General features: G+C 40.7%; 1 protein-coding gene across 2 annotated transcripts; it reads left to right on the top strand.

Moving 5' to 3' along the window:
• The first annotated feature begins 591 nt into the window (after positions 1-591).
• On the top strand, positions 592-6,259 carry lrrc32 (leucine rich repeat containing 32). Of its 2 annotated transcripts, none has more exons than XM_051121489.1 (3): positions 592-1,446; positions 1,865-1,955; positions 3,217-6,259. In XM_051121489.1, the coding sequence occupies exons 2-3, from the start codon at positions 1,869-1,871 to the stop codon at positions 5,128-5,130; spliced, it is 2,001 nt and encodes a 666-aa protein (XP_050977446.1). In that variant the 5' UTR covers positions 592-1,446; positions 1,865-1,868; the 3' UTR covers positions 5,131-6,259. The 2 variants fall into 2 exon arrangements, with proteins under 2 accessions (XP_050977446.1, XP_050977445.1); XM_051121488.1 differs by having other exon boundaries at positions 1,117-1,407.
• Positions 6,260-14,195: the final 7,936 nt, after the last annotated feature.

Below are 14,195 nucleotides of genomic sequence, written 5' to 3' on the forward strand. Positions count from 1 at the left end.
CGCCGTGTTTGTGAGCGTCCGGTTCACGAGACTCACATCACAGAGAACACCAGCAATCTGTGCGAAATGTTAATTAGCAGCGCGTTTGTTTTTAGAAACACCACCATGATGAAGAATCATAAGTTATCTAGCTCATAAGTGTTTTGTTGATCTACCTCAAAAACCGCGCACAGCGGATCACACGCGTCTGCACTGACATCTATGGATTCGCGTGTCGTAGCGGTGCTTTCTGCCTTTGACTCAACAGAACACGAGCAGCGCGCGAGTCGCGGCAAGAAAAAGCAAAAGCAAAGCGCTCGAGCGAAAAGTAAGCGTGTTTCCAACCGGGAATCCTGAATGACGCGCGGGAATCCCTGGAGATGCGGCGGGATCTGACAGTCATATGAGAGGAAAACAATGACGCGCTGCGTCCAACGCGTGTTTTGAACCGTGACATCAGGTTTCAGTCAGTTTGAATGTAGACAACACAAACATTAAAGTTACAAAAGAAAGAGAAAATAAAAAAGAATGTGGAAGCTGACCGTGTTTGAAAAAGGTGCATCAAGGTTAATAAGGAACTGTGTTAAACATGTTTTAGGAACAGAGAGAGAGACCCACACACACACACACAGAGCGCGAGCACAAGATTGCAACATTGCCATGATCATTTGTCTTGTTATTTCTTGTTTTAACGATTTTTTTGCTTTTTTTGTTAGAGGACAGTGTGGATGAGACATGTCCTCCAGCCGGGATTCGAACTCGGGACGCCCGTTGCGCAAAGGCGCGCTGCCCACAAGGCTATACGTTATACGGTATTCTTATTAACTCACATTAACAATTAGTGTAATAAATGTATTGTTTATAGCTTGTTCATCTTAGTTATTACATTAAATAATATTGCAAATGACACCTTTCTAAGTGTTACAGTTACTTTTTGTTGTTTATACAAATGTTTGTATTGTATGTATTAGAATAATTCATTTGTTTTTGTTTTGTTTATGTGTTATATAACCATTATTTTTGTTCACTGCTCATGTAACTGCCGATGTTTTGGCAATGCTGTACAATGCTGTCCAATAAAGCGCATTTGAATTGAATTGAGAGAGAGAGAGGGAGGGAAAGAGAGAGAGAGACAATAAGAGAGGGAGAAAGAGAAACAGAGTTACAGAGCAAGAGAGAGAGACACACACATACACACACAGAGCGACAGAGAGAGGCACACACCGAGGGAGGGAGAGGGAGGTCAGAGCTGTCCAATCCCATACAAGGCTTGAGCGCAGGAGGAAAAAACAAGAGCGTATTTGCAGGATATTCTCACAGGATGTGTAGCGGAGCAGAGCGAGAGACGGAGGAGCACACGAGGCGCTGAGGAGACCAGCATGAGACCGTCAGCAGCCGAGAACAGCACAGGAGCAGCACACTACTGAGGTGACACACCTGAGACACACCTGCGCTTCTCACTCTCAAGTCAGTCTAATGTTTCGGATGTTTGCTTTTCTGATCTTGCGGCTTACGGGTTTCCTTTGATTGGCACGAGATGAGTAATTGCTGGAGATCAGAGGGTTAACTTCTGCTGAAACATCACCCTCTGATATATATTTAACATAATGTGGAAATAGATTTTAACCTTTAATATTTCTGCTGTGCTCATCACATGTGGGCGTTTCTGTTCATGTCAAATATCAAAGAAACTAGATCAGTGCAGTCGAGACAGGAGTGACACATCTGTTGACATCGAGAAAGATTGAGTGTTCCACTTCAGCAGACACCATCACACGAGTTAAAAACAGAAGCGGTGACGTGAGCGCGTGCCGCGTGATGTCATGAGCTGCGTCTGTCTGTCATTCATCCTCATTCATTCACTCATCGGTCTGTGTCTCTGCAGCATCATGGGGACACGTCTCTGGATACTGATGCTCGTGGTGAACCAGGTCGCGCCGTACAGACGTCCAGCAGAAGCTTCACCCTGCCAAGTGGTGAGTTACAGCATCTCTCATGACTCTCTGAGTGAGCAAACTACTGTAGATGCTCTGTTCAGTTCTTTGCCTAGAAACAACATTTGAAGTGTTAAAAAGGCTAAATACAGATTTCAAGTCTTTATGCGTCAGTTGCTCGAGTTAAGTGGTCTTTAGTGGCCATTCATAAGGGTCACGATTAAGACATCTGAAAGCTGAATAAATAAGCTGTCCATTGATGTATGGTTTGTTAGGACAGGACAATATTTGGCTGAGATACAACTATTTGAAAATCAGGAATCTGAGGGTGCAAAAAAATCTAAATACTGAGAAAATGCCTTTGAAGTTTTTAGCAATGCATGTTACTAATCAAAAATGAAGTTTCGATATATTTGCGGTAGGAAATTTACAAAATATCTTCATGGAACATGATCTTTACTTAATATCCTAATGATTTTTGGCATAAAAGAAAAATTGATCGTTTTGACCCATACAATGCATTGTTGGCTATTGCTACAAATATACCCGTGATACTTAAGACTGGTTTTGTGGTCTTTAGTGGCCATTAAGCAGAGTGATCTGTCTGCTTTAGAATTTCAGATGCTCAGATTTGCCAAAATAAGTCTGTAATCTAAAGGCATCAAATATGAACTCAATTTTTTCTCATCAAGTCAACGTTGGTGTTAATTAAATGTATTCGCACTAGAGTCGCTCTTAAACTTTTCAAATCTAGAGAACCATATTAGGCAGAAACATCCTCCCAGTGTGTCCAGTGAGGAGGCTGGAGACGGTCGCAGACTAAACCATAGAGTCTGATAAGATGAACTGATCATACCAGGTTAGTGAGTTCAGGATGACTGTGCTCAGGGCAGGAAATCTCCTCTGACCATGCGATTGGACATCGGTGACACGAGGCTAATGAGCGCAGAGGAAGTGTGTGTAGGATGAAACACATCAGCGCTCCATTATGTCCCCATCCTCTCGGCGAACTCTGAACTCTGCCGGAAACGGAGGGTCAGTCCCAGAGACGAGGGAAAAACCTGAAACGCCACAGCTATCTAGAGAGCATAAATAATGGTGCAGGCATGTAGATGAAGCGCAGATAGTGTAAACTGAAAACTGCTTTCAGTCATACGTCACGCTTAAAAACTGTGGGGTCCATTGTGTTGAAATATTCCAGGAAACAGCTGTATGATGTCATGCACAGCGTACGTCAGAACGGTTTGCACATCGCTTGTGGTAAACAATGTTGGCTAACAGCACTCTTTCTGGTCACTTTAAGGTCCACGAGGATGTCGACTGCAGCAGTCTGAACCTCAGACGGGTCCCGGCACAACTGCCGGCCTCCATCCACCTCCTCGACCTGTCTCGGAACCTCCTGCAGAACCTCACGGACCAGGAGCTTCCGGCCTTCTCCGGCGTCCGGAGTCTGAACCTCCACGCCAACAAGATCCAGTTCATCCAGCCGGGCTTCTTCCAGGACATGAGCCTTTTGGAGGTGCTGGATCTGTCAGAAAACTCCCTGGACCTTTACGCGGCTCTGAAAACACACGTTGGGCTGCTCGCATCCGTGCGGCATCTGGACTTGTCGGGAAACGGTCTGTTCACTGACATGAGCGATTATTTCCTGAGCGATGCTCCGCTCCTCACCAACCTCTCTTTAGACGGGAACAGCATTACTAAAATAAGCAGGGACACATTTAACGGATCTCAGGCTTTAACAAACATCGACCTGCACAATAACGTCATCATAGAAATCGAAGAAGGTGCTTTTGAGTCCCTGACGGGACTCTCCGAACTCGATCTGTCCGTAAACTCCATTTCATGCATCACAGACTTCAACCTCGTGCAGCTCAAAACGCTAAACTTGAGCAAAAACAGCTTGACCAGCTTCCAGACCATCGATTCGGATCTGGAGTTCGAGCTGATGTATCTGGATTTGAGAGAAAACAAAATCCTGTACTTCCCCGTCCTTCCCCAGAGGAACAAACTCATATATCTGGACCTGTCCAGAAACCTCTTGAGAAGTGTGAACTGCTCAGGTCCACTAGAAGAGCTGGAGAACCTGAAGGCCAGCGGGTATCTATTCACCGACCATGACAAACCGCTCTGCCTTTGCACCAATCAGAGGCACCAGGATCTTCCCAAGTTGCTCTACTTGGACTTGAGCTACAACCAGCTCAAAACGATCCCGACCTCGTTCTTCAGCAGCATGGTTTCATTGGAGAGCCTGAACATCAGCAATAACTGTTTAGAGAGCTTCAGCGTGAACGCTGAAATCCCTCTGAACTCGTTGAAAACTTTGGACATCAGCTACAACAACCTGCAGAACTTATCCTTCGGCGAGAACACGCTGGCTGCGCTGGAGGTGCTGCACCTTCAGGGAAACGCTCTCAGCATGTTAGACGCCGGGATTTTCTCAAGGCTTCCCAGCATACGAAGCCTTCATCTTCAGCAAAACCTGTTCAGCATTTGTCCTCCCCTGCAGGGTCCGACAAACGACTGCATCCGGCTGTCCTCTATCCCAACACTGAGCTATCTGTACCTCTCGGAGAACAGTCTCATGTCGATTCCTCCGGGTGCATTCCAGGGCAGTTCGCTGCTCATTCTGGATCTCTCCCAGAATCCCGGCATGTACTTAGAGCTGTCGTCTCTCTCGGGTTTGGAGACGTCTCTCACCCATCTTTCTCTCAGAGGAAACCAGCTCCAAACCCTAGCCGTGGACTTCACCCTCTTCCGCAAACTGAAGTCCTTGGATCTGTCGGTGAACCGACTCACGGGCGTCTCTCTGTGGAGCGGAGAGTCTTCTGTGGAGTCCTTGAACCTGCAGAAAAACAGTTTGGTCACGCTGCCATCCGACACGGTGATTGCGCTGCAGAAAACACTCAGGACTTTATACGTGGGCTCAAACCCGTTGAGCTGCTGCGGAAACCCGTACCTCCTCACGTTGCTCCAGCAGGGCAGGCTGTCCGTGCCGGACATCGCCGCCGCGACCTGCTGGTACACCAGAGACTCGGAGAGCGTGGAGATCAGCGTGAGCGCCGTGCAACCGGAGCACTGCGAGCCGGTGGACAGAAAGGTGCTGTGGATCAGCGTGATCGTGGTGCTTGCACTCGGACTGTCGTTGGTGTCGGTGGTTGCCTTGAAACTCTGTCACTCCAAAACACACGGATTCAAAAGAGGCATCAAGGCTTGAGTCTGCAGACCAAAGAAGGAAAAGAAACCAAAGCGTTCTCACCTGACTGTGGTGCCGCATGCATGACAGCCGCCGCAGCAGCGGGTTTCAGTATGTGATGCGTGGGTGATCTGGAACAAGCTCAATGTGAAATCCTCATCACCATCTTTTGCATTCACATCCATTTGCTATTTAAACAGAAATGCATGCAGTACTCACAGACAGGTCGCGCGGGACGTGCTCTTGCATTCAAAGCCAGCAGATGCAAGAACACGGCCCTCGGACTGCACAAATGATGATATGTTTTTGTGCTGATCTTCTGCAATAACACTACACTTTCTGATGCACGCACTTTATCCGTTGTGATTTGTGAATATGGGAGTGAAATGTACCCGCGATACGTTTGCATAATGCAAAAAACAGATGCAGATTCACCGGACAGAGTTCTAGAGCGAGATGTGTGATTGTAAGAGGGTGTTTTCAATATCGACATGGCTGTGTGTTGTGCATTAGCTGAAGGAATTTTCATCGGCCGGATGAAAAAAGTGTTTTTAGTGGAACACCTGCAGCAGAGCGTCTCTCAGCGTCGCTTTCCTGTTGTTGAGCTCAGTTTCCTATCGGTGAACGCAGCGTTGCATTCGCCTTCATGATTTATTCATTCAGCCTCTCTCAGTGACACTGAACTGTGTTGGACCGGTGATCAGGTTCAGCTCCACTCCAAACACAAACACACACCGGCTGCGCTGTTTGTTTGGTCAGTCGGGTCTTTTTTAAGATATTTCCAGCCTGGAGCTGAAATAAGTTTGACCCTGGTGTCTATATTAGGCATGGATAAAGATAGACAGGAAATCCCTGTTGAGGGAAGCGCGCATCATCACCACGGATATTAATAGAGGTTTGTTTCAGAGGCTGTTGACGCGATACTGACAGCAGCTTCCTCTTGTTCGTCCGAGTCACAGCCACGCCTTCTGCTTTCCAGTTACACATGACAAAACCCACACGAGTCACACACACACACACACACACGTCATGTATGAGCAGCCACTACACGCCAGTACTATATGAAGGAACTATTAACACATTGTTTGTATAATGAACTACTGTGTAAATCTATTTATGAAGTATTTTCCTAAATAAAATGTCTCTGTTATGTGGTCTGTTCACTGTTTTCAGGATTTCAGGCTAAAATCAACATCATAAAACACATTATTCCAAAGTCACACTGTATTTCGAGACTCCACTACTGACTATAAAGTAACTTTGCAACTACATGTCATATATAACTCGCATTAGAGTATTAGCAGACATGTATTTGCAAATGGTCAGTAGCAGTGTTGGGGAAGGTTACTTTTAAAAGTAATGCATTACAATATTTTGTTACTCTCTAAAAAAAAAAAGTAACTAATTATGTTACTCAGTTACTTTTTATTTAAAGTAATGTGTTACGTTACTTTTGTGTTACTTTTTAAGTCTGGGCTGGCTTGCTTGTTTGTTTTTAATATAAAATGTTCTATTTTTGGCAAATGTAAAAGTCCTTTCACACCAAAAGTGAAATGAATAAGCCTCAGGCTGAAGAAAAAAATAAATTCATTTCTGTAAAAGCAATAAAAAAATGGTGCACAAATGTTACTTATTTTTTAAAAACCTTGTAAATTAAAAAGTAATGCCTTACTTTACTGGTTACTTGAAAAAAGTAATCTGATTATGTAATGTCGAATGTAGAATGTTATGTAGAATGTCTGTTGGAGGTTTTAATAAAAACTAAAACCATAAAAAATTGTTACACGAAATAAAATGTTAACTATAACATAAAATATAAAAAACTTAAACTTATTTTATTTCAGTTTCCAATGCAACATTTCTCCTTTTCATTTAACTGAACTTGATTGACCAAAAATAAATAAATAAATAAAATGGAAAGGAAACTATGTAACCACATAACAAAATTACTGAAACTTTAACTGAAATGAGCACGAAAGCAGAAAATATAAAAATAAAATCCACTACAAAGCTATAATATGATCTCAAAGATACTGCATGGAGGCCATCAAAATAAAGCGTTGGCAGACATTAAACAAACGAATACTCTCATGACTGCAAGTTGACAGTTACTCACAGTTAGTAAAACATCCATACAAATAAAGTGTACTCAATTCCAAAGAAGTTTGCTTGATAACCTAAAAAGGAACTGGTTCTCTAAAATGACTTATTCAGTGACATCACTCAAATGTTACTGGATAATATTAGCCAACAGTCAAACACGCATTTAGTCACTGTTTTAGGAAACTCGCATGCGGTTTGGCTGCATTCTGATGTCTCACACCCACTTTTTCACCGTTTACTAAATCCCAGCGGATGCAATCAGCTGCTCAGGCCTACAGCGCGTGTGTTTCACAGAAACAAACAGTCCTGCAGCGATAATGAATTGACAGAAGCACAAACGCTCTGCTGTCTGTCAGTTATGAGGTTGTTAAACAGCACGGATGGTCAGTAATTAGATGAATGGAAATGGGCTCTCGGTTCTCAGCGTGGACTGGCAGAGCGACTCCAGCACAATGCCCACCAGGCCTGTCCAAACAGGAAGTAGCGCTACAGGAAATGCGCAGCACAAACATGGAACACCAAGTTCTCAAAGACACGCTGCTGTTTGTTTGGCTGCGGCTCCCCACTGTTTTCAGCTCTTTAAAGGCTCATTTATGTCATCTTTCAAATTATATGATCAAATATCACACGGCTCTGCAGCATAAGTGCTGAATGAACCCCAATGCTTGTTCATTATTCATTTTGAGCTGCTGATTCCAAAGTGGTTAAACTTTATTACAAAATATGAAGCACTGTTGCATTCATTGAGCATTTGTGGGATAAATCGGCATAAAAACACAATCCTGTCTGAATCTGAGCCACATTACAACTATTTGATCAATTTTCAGCACATTGTGCTGCCTGATCCTGATTTCAATGTTAAGTGTAATGCAAACACGAGACGGATGTTTTCTGCTTTTACTGCAGCCAAACCACATGAGCTCTAAAAAATGATTGCTGCAATTAGTTCGTTATAACTTAAAGTTCACATAAAAGTAAGTAAAAATGTGTTTCGTTTCCACTTAAAATAGTGAGTGTTCATGCTTGACTTAAAATGATAAGATTGATGATAAGTTTATTTTATTTGGTGGTAAGTATATTTACTTAAAACAGTAACTTTAGTAACTTTAAGATATTTGAACACATTTTAAGCTGCATTTTTTTTTTACAGAGAAAAATATACTGATAAAAGTTTTTACCAGTTTCAACTTAAACATTTTAAGTTAAATCAACTTAAAAGTACAAGTCATTTAAACGCATTGTATTGTAGTGAGACTTTTAGGTTGATTTAACTTAAAAATTGAATGCAGCTTCTGAACTTAAGTGAAGTTGAAACTTTTTAGAGAAGTTTTACAGTGTATCTGAACAAATGTTTCCACTTTGTTGCAGATTTTAAGTTAAACGACATATTTGAATAATTCTTTTTGTCATTAAAACTTTTGACATTTGACTAACATTTGACATTTGAATTAGATTCTTCATTCTTATTTAGTCACAATATTGAACGTGATGGAAATGTGTTATTCATATTTTAGAGCTCAGCGTCATCAAATCCGGGTTTCTTTGCAAATCAGCAGAATAGCAGAAATCGAAATCCAGCGCTGTGTAATATCTTCTCTGAGGTCATCATTTCGTTTTTCTTGATTATTTTTTGCCTGACCGTGAAACTGGTGTTTTTTCTTCAAGTCTTCAGTGTAAACGCCTCTTCACGTGTGAAATGAGTAACACGGTTTCTAGTGCAGTTTTAATCTGCTCCTCCTTTAATAAGAGCCAGTGACAGACTCATCAACAGTCACTTTAGGAACAAAATTATCGATCGCACTTCCTCCTCGTGACCTCAGCGTGACCGGACTGGTCAACTCATATGTAAATGAGGTCATGTGATGCTGATATGTAAATGAGCTCATGTGATGATGTCACAGATGGACTCTTCTACGTTGTACGTTTTCATGGTACAATGAAGCCTTCATCTGCGAAGATCAAGGAGAGCGTGATTCCTCCTGACGTGACGGCGGTAAACCATCGTGAGTTTCTGAGCGCTTTCTTTCTATATCAGGTTCTGTTTGTGTACGAGCTGAAGACTGGCAATTATGCATTATAATGGCAGCGGCGTTATTTATATAATTACTGTAAATCCCGTCTTTATGATGTGTAGGACGTTCTTGTTTTTACATGAGTGTGTAATTACTAGAAACCAGACGAGAGTCACGTGAAGAGCGTCTTTGTTTCTCTGGAATCTCTGAAACAATAGTCGTGTTCATCATCATCATCATCATCATCATCATGTGTTTCCCCACCGGTCCAGTCGATCAGATCCACCTCTGTCAGGAATGAGGAAAGATGCTTCATACGCTGTCGGAAACTTCCTTCTTCCCACTTCTGAAGTCATAATCACGAGTTTGTCCTGTTGAAGTGCTTGTTTTCAGAAAGAATAGGAATTGTAGAGTACATCACGTTCATCCTTGTTTACTTCTTGGGGAAATCTGAAAATGTTCAACCAAAGTTTCTTGCTGCTAAGTTCAGGAACTTGGGTATCAAAATGATCTGTGAATTTTCAAATTGTAAATAGGACTTGAGAAGCCATTCATGTCCAATTTCCGACTAGAGAACTCATATTTACGATCATTATGATAACATGTGAATGCACAAGACTGACATCGTAACATCAAACCCAGTGAGCAATGTCAATAAACAGCACTACACATGTGCTGCCTTCTGAGACTCCTTACTTTGCCAAAATTATGTTTGTTTAGAAAAAGTTAAAGTCCGTCTGAGATGATGCAGAAGTCAAGAAACATTAATTTTGTCTCTGTATTTTCACGCTGAATGTAACAAACTCAACTGAAACAAAGACGGCGTGTATTAACCAGCATATTACTATGAATGTGAGATGTGCACTGGGCCGTATGATGAAATAAAAGAACCAATAGAGCACAACAGACACGTCCAGAAGTACAAATCCCATTCATTGCCCCAGAGAAGTGATTTGTAATGATGACCTATAAACCATTTAAGACAGAACTGCTGTGATCTACGAGGTTGTTGACTGCATTGTTTCAACTTATTTTTGTAATTACTGATGAGAAACTACATTACCCATGATTCTGCAGAGAAATCTCCACCAATCAGAGAACACTCTGCATATCCACCCACTGCAATAAACACTGACAAAATGACTTATATATTATTATTACTTATTGCATACTAATATTACTGCTTTTACATCTCAATGGTAAAAATATAAGAGCAGTGTGCAGTATTTGCATGCATAATATGGATATTTTGCAATATATACGAACTATACAGTTTCTATATATACAATTCACATCTCTAAATCAATAGTTTTGAATTTCTCCATTTTGTTTGATTTTCAAATGCATTTGTGCTTCAGATCAGAGTTTGTCATGTTGATTTGGTTCATGGATTATAGCGCTTTAATGAAGAATTTTTGCAAAATTCCTATGGAAAAATGTATGAGAAAAATACTTATGAAACCAATGATGCTAAACAAGTGCACTGATGCAGTCTATTGGTGAAGTCATTTTAACACCTGATTCGAAATCTGTTATTCAAATGTGAGTTTGGGAAGTTTTTGAGATTTCAGTATTTCCCCATTTAAGTAAAGAGGAGTTGTGCTGCATCTCAATATGCCTACTTGCATACAATATATGTGACCCTGGAGCACAAAACCAGTCTGAAGTATCACGGGTATATGTGTAGCAACAGCCAACAATACATTGTATGGGTCAAAATTATCGATTTTTCTTTTATGCCAAAAATCTTTAGGATATTTAGTAAAGACCATGCTCCATGAAGATATTTTGTACATTTCCTACCGTAAATGTATCAAAACTTAATTTTTGATTAGTAATACATGCACTGCTAAGAACTTGGACATTTGGACAACTTTAAAGGGGATTTTCTCTGTATTTTTCAGTATTTTTTTGCACCCTCAGATTCCAGATTTTCAAATAGTCCCGGCCAAATATTGTCCTGTCCTAACAAACCATGAATGGAAAGCTTATTTATTTAGATTTTAGATAATGTATAAATCTCAATTTCTAGAAATGCACCCTTCTGACTGGTTTTGTGCTCCAGGGTCACATATGTGAAAAACAGTACAGCAAAAGAGCTGCATGTCCATATTCCAAAAAATAGTGCACTGTAAAAAATGACGGTAAAAGACTGTAAAAATGCTACAGTAAAAACCTATTACCGTGTAACCCCTACTCACTGTAAAAAAAAAAAAAAAAAAAAAAAAAAAAATTTAGTAAAATTTACAAATCGGCAGCTGTGATTGCCAGAATTTTAATGTTAATATACCAACCTACTGAAGTACTGAAATCTGTTTTGTACCTTTTGTAATGCACTGATAACCACCGAAGCAGACATGGTTATTTACTGTAAATTATATGTTTCTTTTACGGTATACTACCATAAAACTACATGTAATTTCCAATAGAGGGTTGTCACTATATATATATATAATAGGGGAACTTACTGCCAACTATTAAAGGTGTTTTTGCTGTAACATTTTTACAGTCTTTTACTGTTAAATTAAAAGCCATTTTTACAGTGTACAGTGACAAACTATCAGACGTTTTACAACAGTACACTGTAAAAAAAAAAAAAAATCTGTAAAATTTACTGTAAAAATGGCAGCTGTGGTTTTTACTGTAGCATTTTTACAGTTTTTACCATAAATTTTACAGTTCTTTTTTTTATTTTTACAGTGTAGGTGAAAATGACCTGGATGACCCACGACTGTACTGTCACTGATTCTAAAGTGTGCATTTGATGGATGCTTTACTATCCCACGAGGCCATTAATATCACCCATATTCATGCTATACAGAACATACTTGTTTTAATGGGTGCTGAGTGAGCTTCAAACCAAATGTAGATCTCTTGAGTGCGTCACATTGGTGTCAAAACACAACCACTCACTGGAGTTTATAACTCAACCAATGTGTGTTTAAACAGAACAGTCATTATTAATAAACACTCAGTGTGTGTGTGTGTGTGTGAGTCAGGTGGGTGGGTGAGTTTGAGATCCAGACAGCGATCAGGACGGGTCCGACGGGTGGGTGGTGTAATATCAGTCCGGCGGACAAACAAACATGACTGGAATGATTTGTTTAGATCCTGTGAGATCGGCTGTGTCTGATTTGTTTGTTCTGTCTGCGCTCCAGCCCGTTTCCATCTGCTGCTAATTTCACCCAGAATTCCTTTGATTTCACTTCGGCGCTTTGATACGCAGAAGAAATGCCGTTAGTAATGCTGATGTCATCACGTCCTGTGTGTGTTTGTGCTAAACCATGTTTCAGGGACAAATTTGTGCCCATAAGTGAGGTAAACATTCGAGTGACTGTATTTTGATTTAAAGTACTGGAAAACAAGACAAGGAAGAAAAGCATTTCTTGCAGCGTTAGTGTTGGTGAGCGGGTCACGTCTGACTGAGATCTGTGTTGAATCTGAGGCCTTCAGAAGGTCTGGATGTGGATTCTGCCGGATCACGTGATTCTGCTGCTTTGTCACGTTAAAGGAAACGCTGTAAGAAGCAGATGAGCGGACATCTGAGCCAGATGATTAAAGCAGAATGAAAAGAGCGAGAGTTCAGCGAGTCGCCCAGAGGCCAACAATCACGCTTCACACACAAGCGCATCAGAGACGCTCCTCGCGGCGGCTTTTTCCAGGATTTCACTCTTTTGTGCTTCTGCTTCACCCTGCAGCCCTGAAACTGGAATTCTGTAAACATGGACAAAGAGCTGCGCTCGGCTTACCGAACACCCATCCGCTTATATAAGGCTCGACCCGCCGACGGCCGCCGCTCTCATATGTTTGTTGTTGCTGTTTGTGTTTGTTTTCAGTTGTCAAGTGTTTTTCAGGAGCTGAGGTTCATGGGAATGGATCAAATCTGATTCAGACTGATCTGTTCATGCTCAAATGTAATCAGTCATGAACAGTTTGTACGTTACATAAGGGGTGATTGTGGGCTGTTAATGTGGTTTTGATGGTGAAACGACAGCAAACCTCGGGTGTTTCTCAGAAAGTACCTTGGTTTTTAATGTCGTTTGGAGCTCAGTTTCTTACAGGAACATCTGGGTCCGGGTTTTCGGTCTGTCCCGTTCTCTGATCCCTGGAGAGAGAAACTTCACTCCGCATGTTCCTGGAGAGAAAGAACAGAGCAGGAGAGAAATCAATCACACACACCACTTACATATGAACTCTGAAGCACACACACACACACATCTGAACAGAGTTCCCCCCAACATGGGTTTAAAAAACACCTAATATTCGTGACAGCACTGACACTATTAGGCGAGAACAAAACCTGAACTGTGCTGATCTGAGTAATGACACTATTGTCTTGGGTAGAGCTGCTTTAAAACTGAAACTGAAACTTCATCATAATTTTTTCATCTGTAGTCCCTGGACAGAATGTTAGAAAATATTTCTGTTTTTCCCTCATAACTCTGACTTCATATTTCATATTTCTGAGTTTATAGCTCAACTCGAACTTTTTCTCAAATTTCTGAGTTTCTATCAATTCTATTTTCTCCTTATAATTCTGAGTTTCTATCAATTCTGTTTTCCCTCATAATTCTGAATTTATGTCAGTTCTATTTTTCTCATAATTCTGAATTATATAAATTCTATTTTTTCTCATAATTCTGTTTATATCAATTCTATTTTTCTCAGAATTCTGAATTTATATCAATTCTATTTTTTCTCGTAATTCTGAGTTTATATCAGTTCTGTTTTTCTCTCATAATTCTGACTTTATATCTCATAATTCTGAGTTTATATCAATTCTATTTTTTCCTCATAATTCTGTTTATATCAATTCTATTTTTCTCAGAATTCTGAACTTATATCAATTCTATTTGTTTCTTGTAATTCAGACTTTATATTAATTCTACTTTTTCTTGTAATTCAGACTTTATATCAGTTCTGTTTTTTTCCTCATACTTCTGAATTTATATCAATTCTAATTTTTCTCAG

Source organism: Labeo rohita, chromosome 10 (genome assembly GCF_022985175.1).
Source record: "Labeo rohita strain BAU-BD-2019 chromosome 10, IGBB_LRoh.1.0, whole genome shotgun sequence".
NCBI classification, from domain to species: Eukaryota; Metazoa; Chordata; class Actinopteri; order Cypriniformes; family Cyprinidae; genus Labeo; species Labeo rohita.

Excerpts from the sequence above, each read along its gene's own strand:
- lrrc32 (XM_051121489.1), top strand. The coding sequence starts at position 1,869 with ATGGGGACACGTCTCTGGATACTGATGCTCGTGGTGAACCAGGTCGCG. Across the intron at positions 1,956-3,216 it reads AAGCTTCACCCTGCCAAGTG|GTCCACGAGGATGTCGACTG; the intron begins GTGAGTTACAGC and ends GGTCACTTTAAG.